The 14,447-nt window shown below is 42.2% G+C and overlaps 2 protein-coding genes across 4 annotated transcripts; one reads left to right on the top strand and one right to left on the bottom strand.

The window, feature by feature from the left end:
- The first annotated feature begins 5,770 nt into the window (after positions 1-5,770).
- Positions 5,771-8,799, top strand: LOC147219053 (uncharacterized). Of its 2 annotated transcripts, none has more exons than XM_086173267.1 (3): positions 5,771-5,927; positions 6,080-6,387; positions 6,727-8,799. In XM_086173267.1, exons 2-3 carry the CDS (start codon positions 6,083-6,085, stop codon positions 6,863-6,865), a joined length of 444 nt encoding a protein of 147 aa, XP_086029393.1. In that variant the 5' UTR covers positions 5,771-5,927; positions 6,080-6,082; the 3' UTR covers positions 6,866-8,799. The 2 variants fall into 2 exon arrangements, with proteins under 2 accessions (XP_086029393.1, XP_086029392.1); XM_086173266.1 differs by having other exon boundaries at positions 5,848-5,957.
- On the bottom strand, positions 7,985-10,427 carry gdf15 (Growth differentiation factor-15). 2 transcript variants are annotated; one of them, XM_086173265.1, is made up of 3 exons: positions 10,100-10,427; positions 9,356-9,966; positions 7,985-8,103 (listed from the first exon to the last, which is right to left on the bottom strand). In XM_086173265.1, the coding sequence occupies exons 1-3, from the start codon at positions 10,407-10,409 to the stop codon at positions 8,074-8,076; spliced, it is 951 nt and encodes a 316-aa protein (XP_086029391.1). In that variant the 5' UTR covers positions 10,410-10,427; the 3' UTR covers positions 7,985-8,073. The 2 variants fall into 2 exon arrangements, with proteins under 2 accessions (XP_086029391.1, XP_086029390.1); XM_086173264.1 differs by lacking the exon at positions 7,985-8,103 and having other exon boundaries at positions 9,072-9,966.
- Positions 10,428-14,447: the final 4,020 nt, after the last annotated feature.

Below are 14,447 nucleotides of genomic sequence, written 5' to 3'. Positions count from 1 at the left end.
TTATTCAACAATGGAGTTCTTTAACACAGAACCATGAGAAGCTCCCAACAGTCATCATCACTTGCAAAGGATTGTGGGGTTCTTGTCTCCCCACCACTAGCTACATAGCTCACACCAAGCTGGTTAGCTGTCCTCACCAACCTTAGCGGTCATAACACAGTCCTTAAAGCGGGTTGAGGCGCTACAACGCTGGCAAGGTCGACTAGGTCCCTTCTGAGCAGGTTAGGAAGTAGGGTGTGGTGTCTGGTGGCCGGTATCCAGTCTCGCCCCCTGGTTGGAGCAGGGGTTGGAACGGGGCCACTCTGTGCAAAACCACCATGCAACTCCTTTGCACTAGTCTCACCCTATATGCAACACCTGACTAAAACAGTACAAGGCCTTGGGGGAGAGGCCCTTTTTCCACAACGGGCCGTAAACCCATACCTGGGCCCTGGGAGTGATATCCTCTCCGCAACAGTGGACGTCATATTCCCGTTTCTGTTCGGACCCCGCCTCTGTGAGGGCTTGCCCGGTTACCTCGTGCCCCCCTTTGAGTTGTTCTTAGAGATGGTACAGGTAATCCTAGCCGGGTTTGACCTACACTTCCGCTTCAGATGGGGGCCCTAAAACCAAGTCCACCTCCAAAGCATGAGTACCACAGGGATGCACTTAGTGGACTCTTGATCAGTGAGCCCACAGGACCAGGGGTAAGTGTAGATCCTGATCTCACTGTTGCTGATCAGAATCGGTCAGAATTGCCACATTGGTTGCAGAAGTGGGATTTCAATGTAACAATTAGAGTCAAAGATAACTTGCTCTCAAGATTGTGGTCTTCAGTAGACGGTTCTAATTCAACAATCCACAAATACATGAAACTCAGGGATTGTCTTTCTCAGCGCTAACAGTAAGAATGGGGGTGCACTTCCCCGCCCCCCGTTAATTTGTAATATTGGTGAAGGATTTTAGATTATTTTAGGGAGGGGGGGCGTCTATGTTTTGAAGAAATATCACCATATGCCTTACTTTAGTCCAGAATCAAGCACATGAGAAATAAGGATAGGCTGTCTTTTATAATTCCTTTAATTCCTTTTTTTCATCGCCGCAACATTGCCTAAATGTAAAGGAATTACATATTGCCTCAAACAGTGCAAGGCCCTCCGCACATAAATCCAAACTTATATTATAATGATAATTATCGTACATTTTTTTAGCCGCCTTACTGGAAACTCAAAGACACCATACAGAAATATACATATACACAAAATACATTTATTTAAAAGAAACAACAGTATTAAGAGACAAAGTGAAAAAAAATGTTAAAAAGTGACAGAGCAGTTGGCATCAAATAGGCTATTTTAAACAGATGTCTTATTATATTCAGTTAAAACTTGCCAATTGAATAAATTAGAAATAAGATATATTCTCGTTCGGTCGCCGTCTTAATTAAAAATGGATGACTGTACATTTATGATTTAGATGATTTATGAGAGAAAATGTGTGTTTTGTAATGCAACTACTACAGAGAGGTGAAAGCAATGGCTGCTACCTTAAAGCAAATACTGTGAGTTTTATACACATATTTTGCTAGATATACAGAGCCAATTGTAAATGAATGTAATTCATTGTAAGTTAGAATTAGAATTCAATATCAGCTGAGATTTTTTTCTTTTCACTAGGTTTATTTCATTTTTAGAAATGATTTTCCATCACAGCAAAAGCTGTAATTTAGTAAAAAGCTCTCGTGATTAAAAGTCCAATTGAAAATAAAGGTATCGCTTGATTTCAATTAGGAAAAATGTAAACAATATCAGGAAGTATCAAATAATCGCACTTGTGTTGCATTTTATTTTGAAATCTAGGTACAGTCATTTCCGGTATTTTCCCGGATGTTGCGGTATAACTTGACGTGCTCACGTCTCTGCGCGGGGGTGTAGCGAGGAACACCGCACATCTGGACTGCGGAACCACCCGCAACATTTTAATTCAAGGAGAGAAAATAAACCTGAAATGAATCCTATACGTCTTTCTTGCGCATACAATTATTTAATGCACGCTATCCCAAGCGTTGACAGCTGGCAACATTACATTCTCAGCAGGGCGTTTCTTAAGCAAACAAACAACTTTACTAAATTGTTCCCAGAATCGCTTGTTTAAAAGGGAAACAAAAAACGCTCGTCTGTCTTGCATTTTTTATAACCTGGCAATTTCAAGTAACCGTCTGCCACCTGCGGGGATGGAGATGCACCCCTGCCGTGCTGAGGATTAACACTGTCATAACAATGTCTTCCCCTGGTTTTCCAGATGAATAAATACACAAGGTGAATGGACTCAGCTGTCCTCTTCGAGATTTACTCATGTGGAAAGGGACGGGGTTAGAGGACGTGATATTTCAGTCACCCGTGTGTCTTGCCTCCTCAAGTGTCCCCCACAAGCAATACGGTAAGAAGATCATCACTGCATGCCTGTTCTTGTCTCCTAACTGCAGAGGGAGTTCCACTTTCACGGTTACCGCAGCAGGGCAGACTCTCATCCTTGAGAAAAAGCTTCCTGCATAATGCTAAGAAGCCGTATCCATGATAGTGTTCCAGAAACCCCACCCCAGAAGCCCCCCGACCCAGCAAATCCAAGCAAAACACACACACACAAACACACACGCCAAACACCACGCGAGTGTGAGATCGTCGTTTCCGGATTTGGTTTATTTTCCCCCCGACCACGCGGGGAAATACTGCTTCGTCCGCCTCACAGGAGAGGCATTATTTGGTTGTAGAGTAGCCATGGTAACCTGGTAAAAGAGATGACTCCAGTGCGAGCAGGAAGGAGTCTGTTCAGAGGATTACTGTTACTGCTGAATAAGCCTCCGAGGAAGAGAGAGGAAGGGGAGGGAGGCCTCGAAGTTGACCCTGTTTGTAAAGGCCCGTTCAAATGTGGACAACCTTTGGTTGTTCTATAATTGCCCTTCCAGATATTATTTGATACATAAATGCTGAGGTAGCAGCCGAGATGTTTCGGTGAGACGCAGAGAGTCGTCTCAGGTGATCCGAAGCAGATGAAAATTTTATCCATCTGCGCCATTTTTTCTCTCTCTCAGTCAGATTTGTGGCATAAAAAAAAAGAAGCAGCGTCAGCAGGTTAGCATTAACTGTTACATACTGCCATTTCTCTGGGGCGGCTGCGAAGGGGCTGCAGGTGGCAGCGCCTGATTAAAACAAGAGCGATTTGAACGGCCGCCATCTTTCCGAGAGAGATAAGACCCGGTGTAACGACGAGACACTGGAAGCTGATTTGAGAACGCGTGCTCGAAATTGAGTGTTTGGAAGCTCTGTCGCCGAGACTGTGCGCTAAATCAACGGAGAACACAGCAAAAGCAGCAAAAGGGGGCGTGCAGTCATTACACACTCTGACCGGTTGCAAGATCAGCCTCCCACAAGCACGTTACACCTGCAGGCACAACCAGGTGTCTAAGTGTCTGGCAGCATTACTGAAGAACAAGAGGAATATAGTTAACTCCTTAACTGTGACAGGGACCAATTCCACCATGGCATCCAAGAGGGTCAGAAAAAGCCTAACCATCCTCCCGCCATACTCAGGCCTGGACAGCTAGCCATGCCCCGAAATTGGAAAATGTTGGTTGACATTGACCACCAACTAATTTTTTTACTACCCTAAGGCCAGATTCAGTACTTTGGTCCCCATCACTGAAATCTGTGTACATCATAGAACTTACTCTTCCTTGAGAGAACATGGTTGAAGAGGGCTACAAACACCGAGCTGGCAACGGACACTCAACAGCGAGGATGGGACGCAAAAGTCACTCCTGTTGAGGTGGGATGTAGAGAATTTGTGGCTCGAAGGCCTTGATATTCCAGGACAGGCTCTTCTGCAGACGGTTAGATCCATCTCTGAAGCGGCTGAAAGAAGCAGCCAGTGGATATGGATAAAACGGAAGGACCCTTGCTGGGCTCACAGAGCTGACATACTCAATAACTAACATTGTAATGATTGAGCATGGGACACAAGCTCAGACCTGATCAACCTGTTGTTGACCACCTTTGAGGAGGGTGTATAGTGTTAAATGGCCAAAACACCCTATGACTCGAAAGCACACCACTTATGATGTGTCCCAAAATGTATATCTTTTCTGATAGTTTCTCTTTTTGCTCTCCACATATACCTCATGAAAGTGCATACCATCTACTGGCACAATGGACAGTTTTACATTTCGTCCCGTGTTTCTGTGATTCTACGGCAAGATGGTCCTCGAGGCCTTTCTCTGTGGAGCTTGTGTGTTCTTCCCATGTCTGTTTCGTCCTGCAGTCCAAAAAACATGCACAACATTATCCGGAGAACCTAAATTTGCCCAGACATTTGAATGAAAGAGGGAATGGGTGCAACCAATACGTGACCTTGTGATTGCCTGGCGACCGGTCCGGGATGAACCCCGGACGAGGACACCCAAAAAAAACACAAAAAGAAAAAACTACGCACATTTTTGGCACCAGATGTTGTGGATAATAGCTTTCGGTTTCCACATCGGAGGGGGAAGTGTTGCCCCGGGCCCCCAGATAAGTGAGGCTTTTCTCACAACAGCAGCTGTTTCTATTTTGAAAGACACCTGAAGCGGAAGCTACTGGATTCGCTCAACGGGTTATGTTATTACATGTTATTACCGCCTCTAACTGTTTTTTTTCCTAAAAAAAAGTAAAGAATCCCTTCTCCCCCCCAAAAAAAGAAGTGAGGGAGCGGCGATGAGGGGAGTCTTAACCCCCTTTGGCCCCTGAAGGAGGAGCATGACTGACAGCAGGGGGAGGTAAAGCTCCACTCTGACCCACTCAGCATTCACATTTAAATTAGGACTTCTCCAGCTTTTCCCGTTTCTCGAGTAACACCCACACACATGCACACACGTTTTGCATAGCTTTTTCTCAACATCTAGCACATTTTGTAATTTGTGTATGTTTTTTTTTTCTTTTTTAAATCAGTGTCGGAGCATCTCCCCTGTGATGATGCACCCAAGCCAGCAACTCTGCAGTCTTTACCCCAATAATAAATGGCTAAATCTGGGTGATGGTCTCATTTTCAGAATGAGGGATAGATTAGGCCACTAGATTTGCAGAGTTCATCCAAAGACCACGCAGATGTTTTCGAGTTTGAAGAAACCTCAAAACCACTGATATAATTATAATGCCACGCATCATTGGGTCTTTTTAAGATCTTCTTCTTTTGATGGCTCCTCTCAGGGGTCTGAATCATGTGCCTCCATCTAACGCTCTCCTCTGCATCCCCTTCTCTCACATCTACAAACTTCATGTTTCCTTCCACTCCGTCCATCAAGGATCTTCCGCCTGGCGGTTTCCAACCTCAGCATCCTCCATCCATGTCCTGATCTTCTCCCAAAGAGAACCTCGACATCTCCATCTCCGCTGCCTTCGTCTCTGCTTCCCATCGTCTCTAAACCGGACAACCCTGTTGGTTGGTCTCACTTCCGTTTTCCTCACCTTTCTTTTTATTCTGGCCGATACTCTGTCATCACAACCAACACTCCTTCTCCGCCAGTTCCAACCTGCTTGTGCATGTTTCTTCACCTTGTACCCAGACTCTGCTTCAGATCATTTTAAAGTTTTGGCATTTGTGTACTTTGCTGTGTTCTGGATCTGATCTGAACTAAGGTTCAAGAGAGCATCTTATACCCCCCACCACATGTGGAGAAAACATATCTTACCCTTATTGCAGTGAAGTTCACTGGTAAGTGTGAACATAACACGTGGTTTTCAGCATTTTACAGGAAACCTTCTGGTCTAAGCTATTTTCGCTGATTGGTCAGAAAAAGGGGAACTCGGCTGTTGCAAGGGTACTTTTTTTTTTGTTTGACTTTTTTAAAGTCAGACCCGCAGCTTCGCAGCGATCTTGGGGCGGAATCTGGATCCGGATAATTCAAGCCCTGTAAGGTACGCTCGGGGACAAAGAGGAATTCTGAGGTGCTTATGTTGTTAACAGTTAGCGCAGTACTATTCTAAATATAAGACAATAGCAGAGGGTCAAAATGGTGTTTTTCTTGAAAAATAACCCAATCGCTCTGTTTTCATCCTCTGTCCCCTAGATCATGAACAGCACTTGTGTGTCTGGAAACAGCACCGTCCCCTGTACCGCTCGCAGCTCCCCCGCAGGTCTCGCGGTGGGACTGACGCTCCTCTTCCTCGTGGTCATCTTAACGGCCAGTTTCGTCTTGTACAAATTCAAATTCAGGAAAATGTTTCAGCTGCAGCAAAGGACGAGACCGAAGAAAGAGACGGATGGAGACACGCCGCAAAGTAAATCCCATGTGTATGTGGGAATCACTAGGGAGCAGTCGGTGGTGCAAAGCCCCGTCTACGAAAACTACCCCAGGTCTGCGGTAAACCAGATCAGGTGAGCCGCTTGAGTACTTCAATGCCTCTCTCGCTGATATTTACTTATTTTAAACGTAAAACTCAGAGTCAGAAATATTACTTGTGAAACTGCAGCAGGACGAAAAAAGGGGTAACGGAAAGTGATGAAGAAATATCGTGTGCAAAGTGAATTTCCCCATTCTGACCAATTTCTTGTTGTAATTCATGACTGCAGCGTCACCGATTCCTTGAAGTGACCTCCTTTATCGTTTCATGTGATCGGAAACCTATCAGTCCAATGGATCGGAGGGTTTTCAGGCCCCTCGGAAAAGGAAACCCAACCTGAACCGTATCCCCTCCGCTTGTTGTTTCTCTACAGGTCGGCCCCTGAGCCCGAGGAGGATTTGTACCTGCGGTGCGACTTGCCCGACGATGCAATATACAACAACGATCCGGCGTGCAACCTGGTAATACACGGCGAGTACCGGGACGAAGACGTCTACGTCGTACCAAATTAATGACACAATTTCAACAGAAAGTACCACGCTGTCACGAGCAGAGGAGGGAGACGTTAGTATTTTTGTACATAAGCTACAAAGTTATTGAATATTTTGTCATATAGTGTGGGAAATTTAATATCCTGACATCCTTTGTCTGTGCATAAAAACGTGAAAGATGATACTAGCCTTTTTTTAAAATATTCAAATGGTAATTTTGTATTTTATATACATTATTTCTCACTCTATAACGCTGTTGGAAATCACTGTAGGAAGTGGTGTTGTTCTTTTTAAAAAATGAGTTTATTTCAATTCAATTCAGTTTGAATTAAAGAGAAAAAAAAAATGAGTCTTTTCAAAATATCTTGCGTGACTGATATTTATAAGATGATCCAAGGCTTTACTGTTTTTTAAATATGTTTGTAATAAAATGGAAGGGCAATGCAGACTCTGATTCAAGAGATGAAGATGTTGAGGTTCTTTTTGGGAGTGACCAGGATGGATAAGATCAGGAATGAGTCTATCAGAGGAACAGCATGTTAGATGTTTTGGAGAGAAGGACAGGGAAGCCAGACTAAGATGGTTGGGTCATTTACAGAGGAGGGATATTGAATATATTGGTAGACGGATGCTGGAATTGGAACTGCCAGACAAAAGGTCTAGAGGAAGACCAAAGAGAAAATTTATGTACAGTAGCGAGAGAGGATATGAAGGTAGTTGGTGTGAGAGAGGAGGTTACAGAGAATCGGGTTAGATGGAGAGGGTTGGTTCGCTGTAGCGACCCCTAAAGGGAAAAGCCGAAAGGAAAAGAGGAAGAATGGAGATTCTGACTGTTGTGTTAATTCGATAATTCCCATTTACAGTCATTTTCTTGCAAACTTTCAGTAACCCCTTGTTTTCAAGTATAACATGTAGCTTTTGAGCCGCCCGAATCAACGCACGCTATCCCAGTGTATTTAAGGGGGAGGTTTAGGCGTTTTTTTACTGGATTTATTTATTCCTCCTCTCCCCTCAGCTTACGGTGCAGCAGATATTAACCGAGGAATAGATGTCAAGGCTGACTTTGTGGTTAAAAAATAAATCAGCCAAATAGCGGAAGTTAATGTGTTCATGGCCTCGACGCCAGACGCAGAAGTCTGATAAATATTCTTATTTCTTCTTTTGTGCTTGTATACTTTGGCCATTGCTGAAACTCTGGATCAGGATCCAAAGATCAAGCAGCTTTCCATTCATCCATTCAATTGACACTTGAAGATTTCCTGTAAACAAAGGGCAGCAAAACAGAAGAAAGTGAACGAGCGGTTACAGGAAAGGGTGTAAACTTACAGGAAGAAATGTGTAATTATAGTTTTCAACTGAAGAGTTTTGATTTAAGTGAATGTTTACTCAGTTCTTATTCAGCACTTCTGAAAACTTCCCCTGTTATTCTTTGTTCTTTTTTTTCTTGATAGTTTATCTCAATGGCAATTTCAAACAAATAATACCTTCAAGTCAATTAAGGCATTAATATGTAACCTGAATATTTGGGACTTAATGTAGTCGGTCCTTTGCTGATCCTGTCAAGCAGCCAACCCAAGGTGATTATGGGAAACCAAGGTTTTTAGACCGGCCGCCATGAGATTGAACACATGAGAGAAAAAACACGTGCATGTGCTTATTATGGGGTGCCCCTGCTTATGTATTCGAGTGCAATTGTTTAGATGAATCATAATTTCAGTTTTAATATACAAATTTTAAATAAAGGACAACGAAGGTAGGGAGTGTGTGTGAAGCGTACACTTGAAATTTTCAAAATTTTGTGCAGGAATGCTGATAAAACGGTCGGTTGTAATTAAAATGCGCGACTCAAAGCAACTCCCATATGCACACTTAAGACAAAAGACAAAGTTTCAGAATGATAACTAGCACTTTTTTTATATTTTAATTATATTAATTATTATTAATTATTATTAATTAATTAATAATATTGATAATTAATCTATAGTTAATTAATTAATAATAATTAATTAATAATGAATAATAATTATTATTATTTAATTATATTTTAATTTATATTTCATTATATTTCTTATACTTCCTCCTTTCCACTATTATCTATTACTGTTATGTTTTTACTTGAAACTCTGGCACAACAATTTCCTTCGGGATTAATAAAGTTGCTCTCATCTCATCTCATCTCATCTCACTTTTAATAATTGAATAATGACATATTCAATTTGGACAAATAGATGTAGGATTTGATTGTTGAAGTTCTTTGCAGCAGTTACATGCTTTCCCCCCAACTAGTAGCAAATACAATTTATTAATACAAAAATGAAGAAAGAAAAAATATCAAAGAAGGTTCAAAGGTCAAGCACAGTGGCATTTGGTGACGATCAAGTCGCTGAAAGGCGTTAGCGTCAACCTTCCCCCGCTGTCATAGTGCATGAGGACCATGGGCTCGTAGGCGGCCGGCACACAGCAGGGCCGTGGCGTCCTGCCTTTCACGATCTGACTCAGCCGAGACTTCACCTGCGTGTGCATGCTTGCCGGCTTGTAGTTGTGGGGGCAGGTGCCGTCGCACAGGTGCATCCTGTATTTGTCCGGGGCCACGACCCAGTCCCCCCAACCGATGTCCTTGAAGGACACTGTCACGGATTTGCGGCAGCACCACCCTTGGCTCTTGCAGTCATCCTCCTTGTTTGAGCGGCGCAGTCTCGCCTTCGGGGCCGGCTCGGAATGGATGAAGCGTAACTCCAGGGAGACGGCGGGCTTGGTCCCGAGGGCGTCGCCTTTCAAATCCACGACCAGTGACTCACCGGCGTCGGCCCTTATCCACTTTGCCACCTGTGGGCTGATGTGAAAAGTCACATCTTCTGTGTTTGAGTCGTCGGCGCGGCACAACGGCTCGTTCCGTGTTTTCACGGCCGACCTCACGCTCTTCATCAACCTCACTTTCGCCTTGACTTTCGCCTGAGCCGACGTCGGTTTATTTAAGATCCGCCTGGAGATCTTCAGCTTGGCCCAGGCGAGTGTTACCTTAGCCTGAATATCTGGGTTTTTCTGGAAAACCGCCCGGTACCAACGTGCACGTGGACCCGGCCGAGGGTGTGCCACCCTCTGGTGACCTTTTAGGGTCTCCACTGTAAACCCAATAGAGGAAGAGTGAGAACAAAAAGTGGGAACATCGGACAAACAACACTGATAACGAAAAAGGGAAGAAATTATTTTGAGTATACTTGTATAATTAAGGAAAGACTAAAAAAATACCGTTACCTGTAACTGGGAAGAGCACAGTGGACATGGTGGACGGCGAGGACAGGCTGGAATTTCCTCTCATCTCCCTCAGTTTGTCACCGTAGAGCTGATGCATCTTCCTGAGTTGCTCTTCTGACGCCTTCTGCATAAGCCGTGGCTCGGATTCCATCCCCAGCCCGTTCAGGATCGCCGTCTTCGCTGCCTCCACAAGCAGGTGCATCCGAGCGTCCGTATCGGGCCGGCTCTTTTCTGACCCGCAGAGTGCAACCAAAACCGCGACGTGGAAGATGAGGGCGACTGATTTGAACATGCTGATCGTGCCGAGCATCGTAGGAATTATCTGCCACGGCTCAGGTTTTCGTCTATGTTGCCGATGCCGTTCTTTACATGCTTTTATTTGTCGCGTCTCCGAGTCGCCACACCCCTGCTTGGTCAGGTGAGCTCCTGGTTTGCTCAGCTTTGTCATAATGTGGCAACATTTTCCAACATTGCATTGTGAGTTTTGAGATTTAAAAAAAAAAATTGCGTGCATGTGTGATCTAAGTGATTTAAGATATCTGAAATAGTTTCCACTTTCACAGCGAACAATCATGTCAGAGATAAAATAAAGACTTTTGCTTGGCAAAATTTGGTTAAGACAAGAGAACATGGTGTGCAACTCAGCCAAAAATGTCCATTTGTGTGTCACTTAATCAAATAAATGACCATATGTGTTGCAGTTCTAAGTAGGAGGTGTGGGAAATTACATTCTCTGGGGATGATAATGATAATGTAATAGTTTATTGATCAGGTTTCGCCTTTTTTTCCTTGCAACCCTGCCCAGTACACGCAGAGGTCAGGATCAGAACAACTCCTATAAATAGATTATCTCTTTGTGCGTCAAGCCCTCTTTTTTTTGCCCTCACCAGTAAACAACACACAACGGAAGAGAGATTTCTATCATTCAGCCGTATACGGAGCTGCTGTGGAAACACCTTGACCTCAGACAGCGCTTCTGTCCCCCCCAACAAACAAACAAAAAAACAAAAACAACAATGACATCGACAAAAACGACTGAAAACATCATCGAACTCAAGAAAAGATAAAGAAAAACCAACATATCAGTGCTGGGAGTTTGCAAAGCATCAGTGAATCATGTCAGATCCCTCTTCACGTTCAACAGTGTGTAGAATCAACGCTATTCCTAATCCCAAAATTATTTTTGAGTCTTTCTCTGTTACTGATCTCAAGAGACATCCCGGTCAGAAACTTCCCATTTGTACAATTTGCAGATGAGAAGAGATGGGATTCCATTTTCAAAAAACATCTGGTGTAAATGGCCAATCCTGGGATGATTTACTAAAGGCAAACTACACGGATCTCAGGTAATAAAGTTAAAAAAAAAAAAACGTAATATAGAAATCGAGGATCACCAACAAACCAGGACCGATAGCTTTACTGTATTTCTTTTTCTTCTTTTTTTCTGGTAAATCACTTATCTTGCACATTATCTCAAACAGATAATGTGTCAGCCAAGTGTGAAATATTTATTATAAATTGATTTAGAGTCTGTGGCCGATGATTTCTCAGATCTCTCACTTCAGTAAAAGTACCATAATGGGTAATGAAAAGACTTAATGACAAAGTAGCGAAGCCCTTAAAAGCTTATACAGCAAAAGATCTATAAGGGTAATGATGGCCAAATTTTTTATTATTGTAACTTACCATTGTTCAGTGAAACAATCTCTCTTTTTAAATCAATACTACCATTCCATTCATGTGTTGGTCATTTGATTGACTATATAAGCTGCTGGGGTGAGTTCATCTTTAAGAACATTATCTTAATGTAGTACGTTCGTGCACAAAAAATATGAAATGTTTACCACTTGATAGATATTCTAATGGGAAAACATCCTCCTACTGACTGACCCCCAACCTACAAACAGCCAACGGACGTGGACGTGTGAAGCATAAGAAGCTTAAAACCTTCAAAAGAAAGACCTTGTGTAATTCCCACCCGTCTTTACATTTAAAAAAAAAACCTGAATTACTTCACGACCCTGCGGGTGAGCTGAGAAAAATGGCGAAGAGACATTGACGTGCAAGCGCCGCAAAGTCCCCCCCCCCCTATCCGAGATGCAACCTCAACCGCGACACGGGGAGGATTTCAGAACGGTGAGTCAAACGGGCGATGAAACAATCGTGTGCTTCACCGGGTGACCTTGTGGGTTCAAAGTGTGTGAAAGGTACAGAATGACTCACAGCACTTTTGTTGTAAATTGTCCGATGAGACTGTCGCCCTTGCTTGTGAATGCAGAAATGGAGAGAAGTACTTGGAAAGAAAAAGAAAGGGAAAGGCCTCACACTCACACACTCGCCTGAGAGACACATGAGGAGCGGAAAGTACTTCTGAGAGAAATAAAATTTCATTTCCAAAGGAGTTTATCGGTAGCTGAGTGGCAAAGGGTGACCTTAAAAGTTACAGATTCATGTCAGTAATTCATGTCAGACCAGAGAGTTTATTTTTTATTCTATTTATTTTTCATGGGGCTTGATAAGAACTGAAAGGTATTGCACCCCCCCTTCTTCCTTTTTTTTTTTTTTACAGTAAGGCAATTCTGCTCAAAATTAGGTTAAGAATAAAAATACTTTGAAGAAAAAAAAAAGTCACATGACTATCAGGCAGGGGAAAAATAGATTCTTGCTGATGAGTGTAGAATTGCAACCACAAGAACTCCCCTCCACCCAAAAAAAACAAAAAAAAACAATCGCCTCAAAAGGCGTCTGCTGAGTCCACTTTCTGCATCTTCTTTTATGCATCCATTAACATGCCATGCACTTGTACTTCTGCTTCTGATCTGATCTGCTTGTGATCCCAGCAGGACAGCAGTGAACCCTCTCAGCTGGCTGCACGGGGCGGAGGAGCTGGAAAATTGACGTGCTGGAAGTCACAGGAAGCTGCACAGCGCTCTCTGGTGGTCGGAATGCTGTAACGCGGATTTATGTTGATACTTCAGGGTGTAATAGAAATAAATCTTAAAAAAAACTTTTATATATATTTATATATATCTTATATGAATCTTATTTACTCTTTTCTCTTGTCTATTATCTATTATCTTATTAAATCTTATATACATGTATATATGCATATATATAAATGTACATCTTTCATATATAAGAATAAGAATAAGAATAAGAATAAGAATAAGAATAAGAATAAGAATAAGAATAAGAATAAGAATAAGAATAAGAATAAGAATAAGAATAAGAATAAGAACAACTTTATTTATCCCGGAGGAAATTTTTGTGCAAGAGTTACAAGAAAAATATAGCAATAATAAATAGTAGTAGAAAATTGTATAAACAGTAAAAAAAAAAAGGGGAGGGGGGATAAGAATTACAAATAAACTATAAAGTGTCTTAAGTAACAAGTGAAAACTATAAAGTGTCTTAGGGTCTTAAGTACCACGTGAAAGATAAGGAGTGCACAAGAGTATGAAAAAATATTGTACATGAAGCTGTTATGAAATGAAATATTGCACAGTTATGAACATATATACAGATAAATTATTACAATTTACAGTAAGTGGGTGAGATTTTTTTTAAGATTTAAGATTTTGAGATTCCCTGCGGCTGAAGGAAGAGGAATTGAAAAGTCTATTTAATTAAAAAAGTTATTTATGTCTAAAACTATATATAAAAGATTTATTTCTGGTTGCATATATATATTCCTTCACCATATTTTTGAGCCAAAGTTGTTATAAACACCAACGTCTGTTTTTATAAGTCATCAGTCTGCTGGTGCTCTAGTTGGATCCTGGAAAACTGCAGCATATAAAAGTGACGGTAAAAAAGAGGCAAGTTGAAAACAGGAAGAGTATCCTTCAAGCCTGGCTGGCTTAACTGATAAGGGCAGATCACGAGAGATGACCCATATATGATCAAAACATCCCAAGCGCGCAGAGTTTAAAAAATATAGGAGCCTTCTTAATTTAATCTTTGGAGCAGAAACGGAATCCCATTAGTCTGGTATGGGAAACCTAGACAGTTGAGTCTGACACTTAAACTCAAGAGTTTAAAAGCAGAAGAATATAATTGCTGTTCTGCAGTTTTGATTTTCTCTCGCTGTCAATCATTTCCCTATAAAAAGTGTTACAGTCAATGTTTTTATGTATCGAAATGGTATCTAACAGATAAGTGTGTGCTGCAAATCCTTATCTTAGAGGTTGAATATATTCTTGGTCGCTGTTGGCAAGCCCTTCGTCTTTGGTTTCCTTATTTGTGAAGCATTTTGAGGTCAGCCTTAGAGCAAAGGGTGTTTACAGCTTTACTAGCGGGTTATCGGAAACACGTTCCCAGCCGTTCGGGACGCGGCCGAGGGCCTTGC

This window comes from Fistularia commersonii, chromosome 25, assembly GCF_037954325.1.
Source record: "Fistularia commersonii isolate RoL2024-O1a breed Wild chromosome 25, RoL_Fcom_v1.0, whole genome shotgun sequence".
NCBI lineage: Eukaryota > Metazoa > Chordata > Actinopteri > Syngnathiformes > Fistulariidae > Fistularia > Fistularia commersonii.
This window is presented reverse-complemented; position numbering and strand designations above follow the sequence as displayed.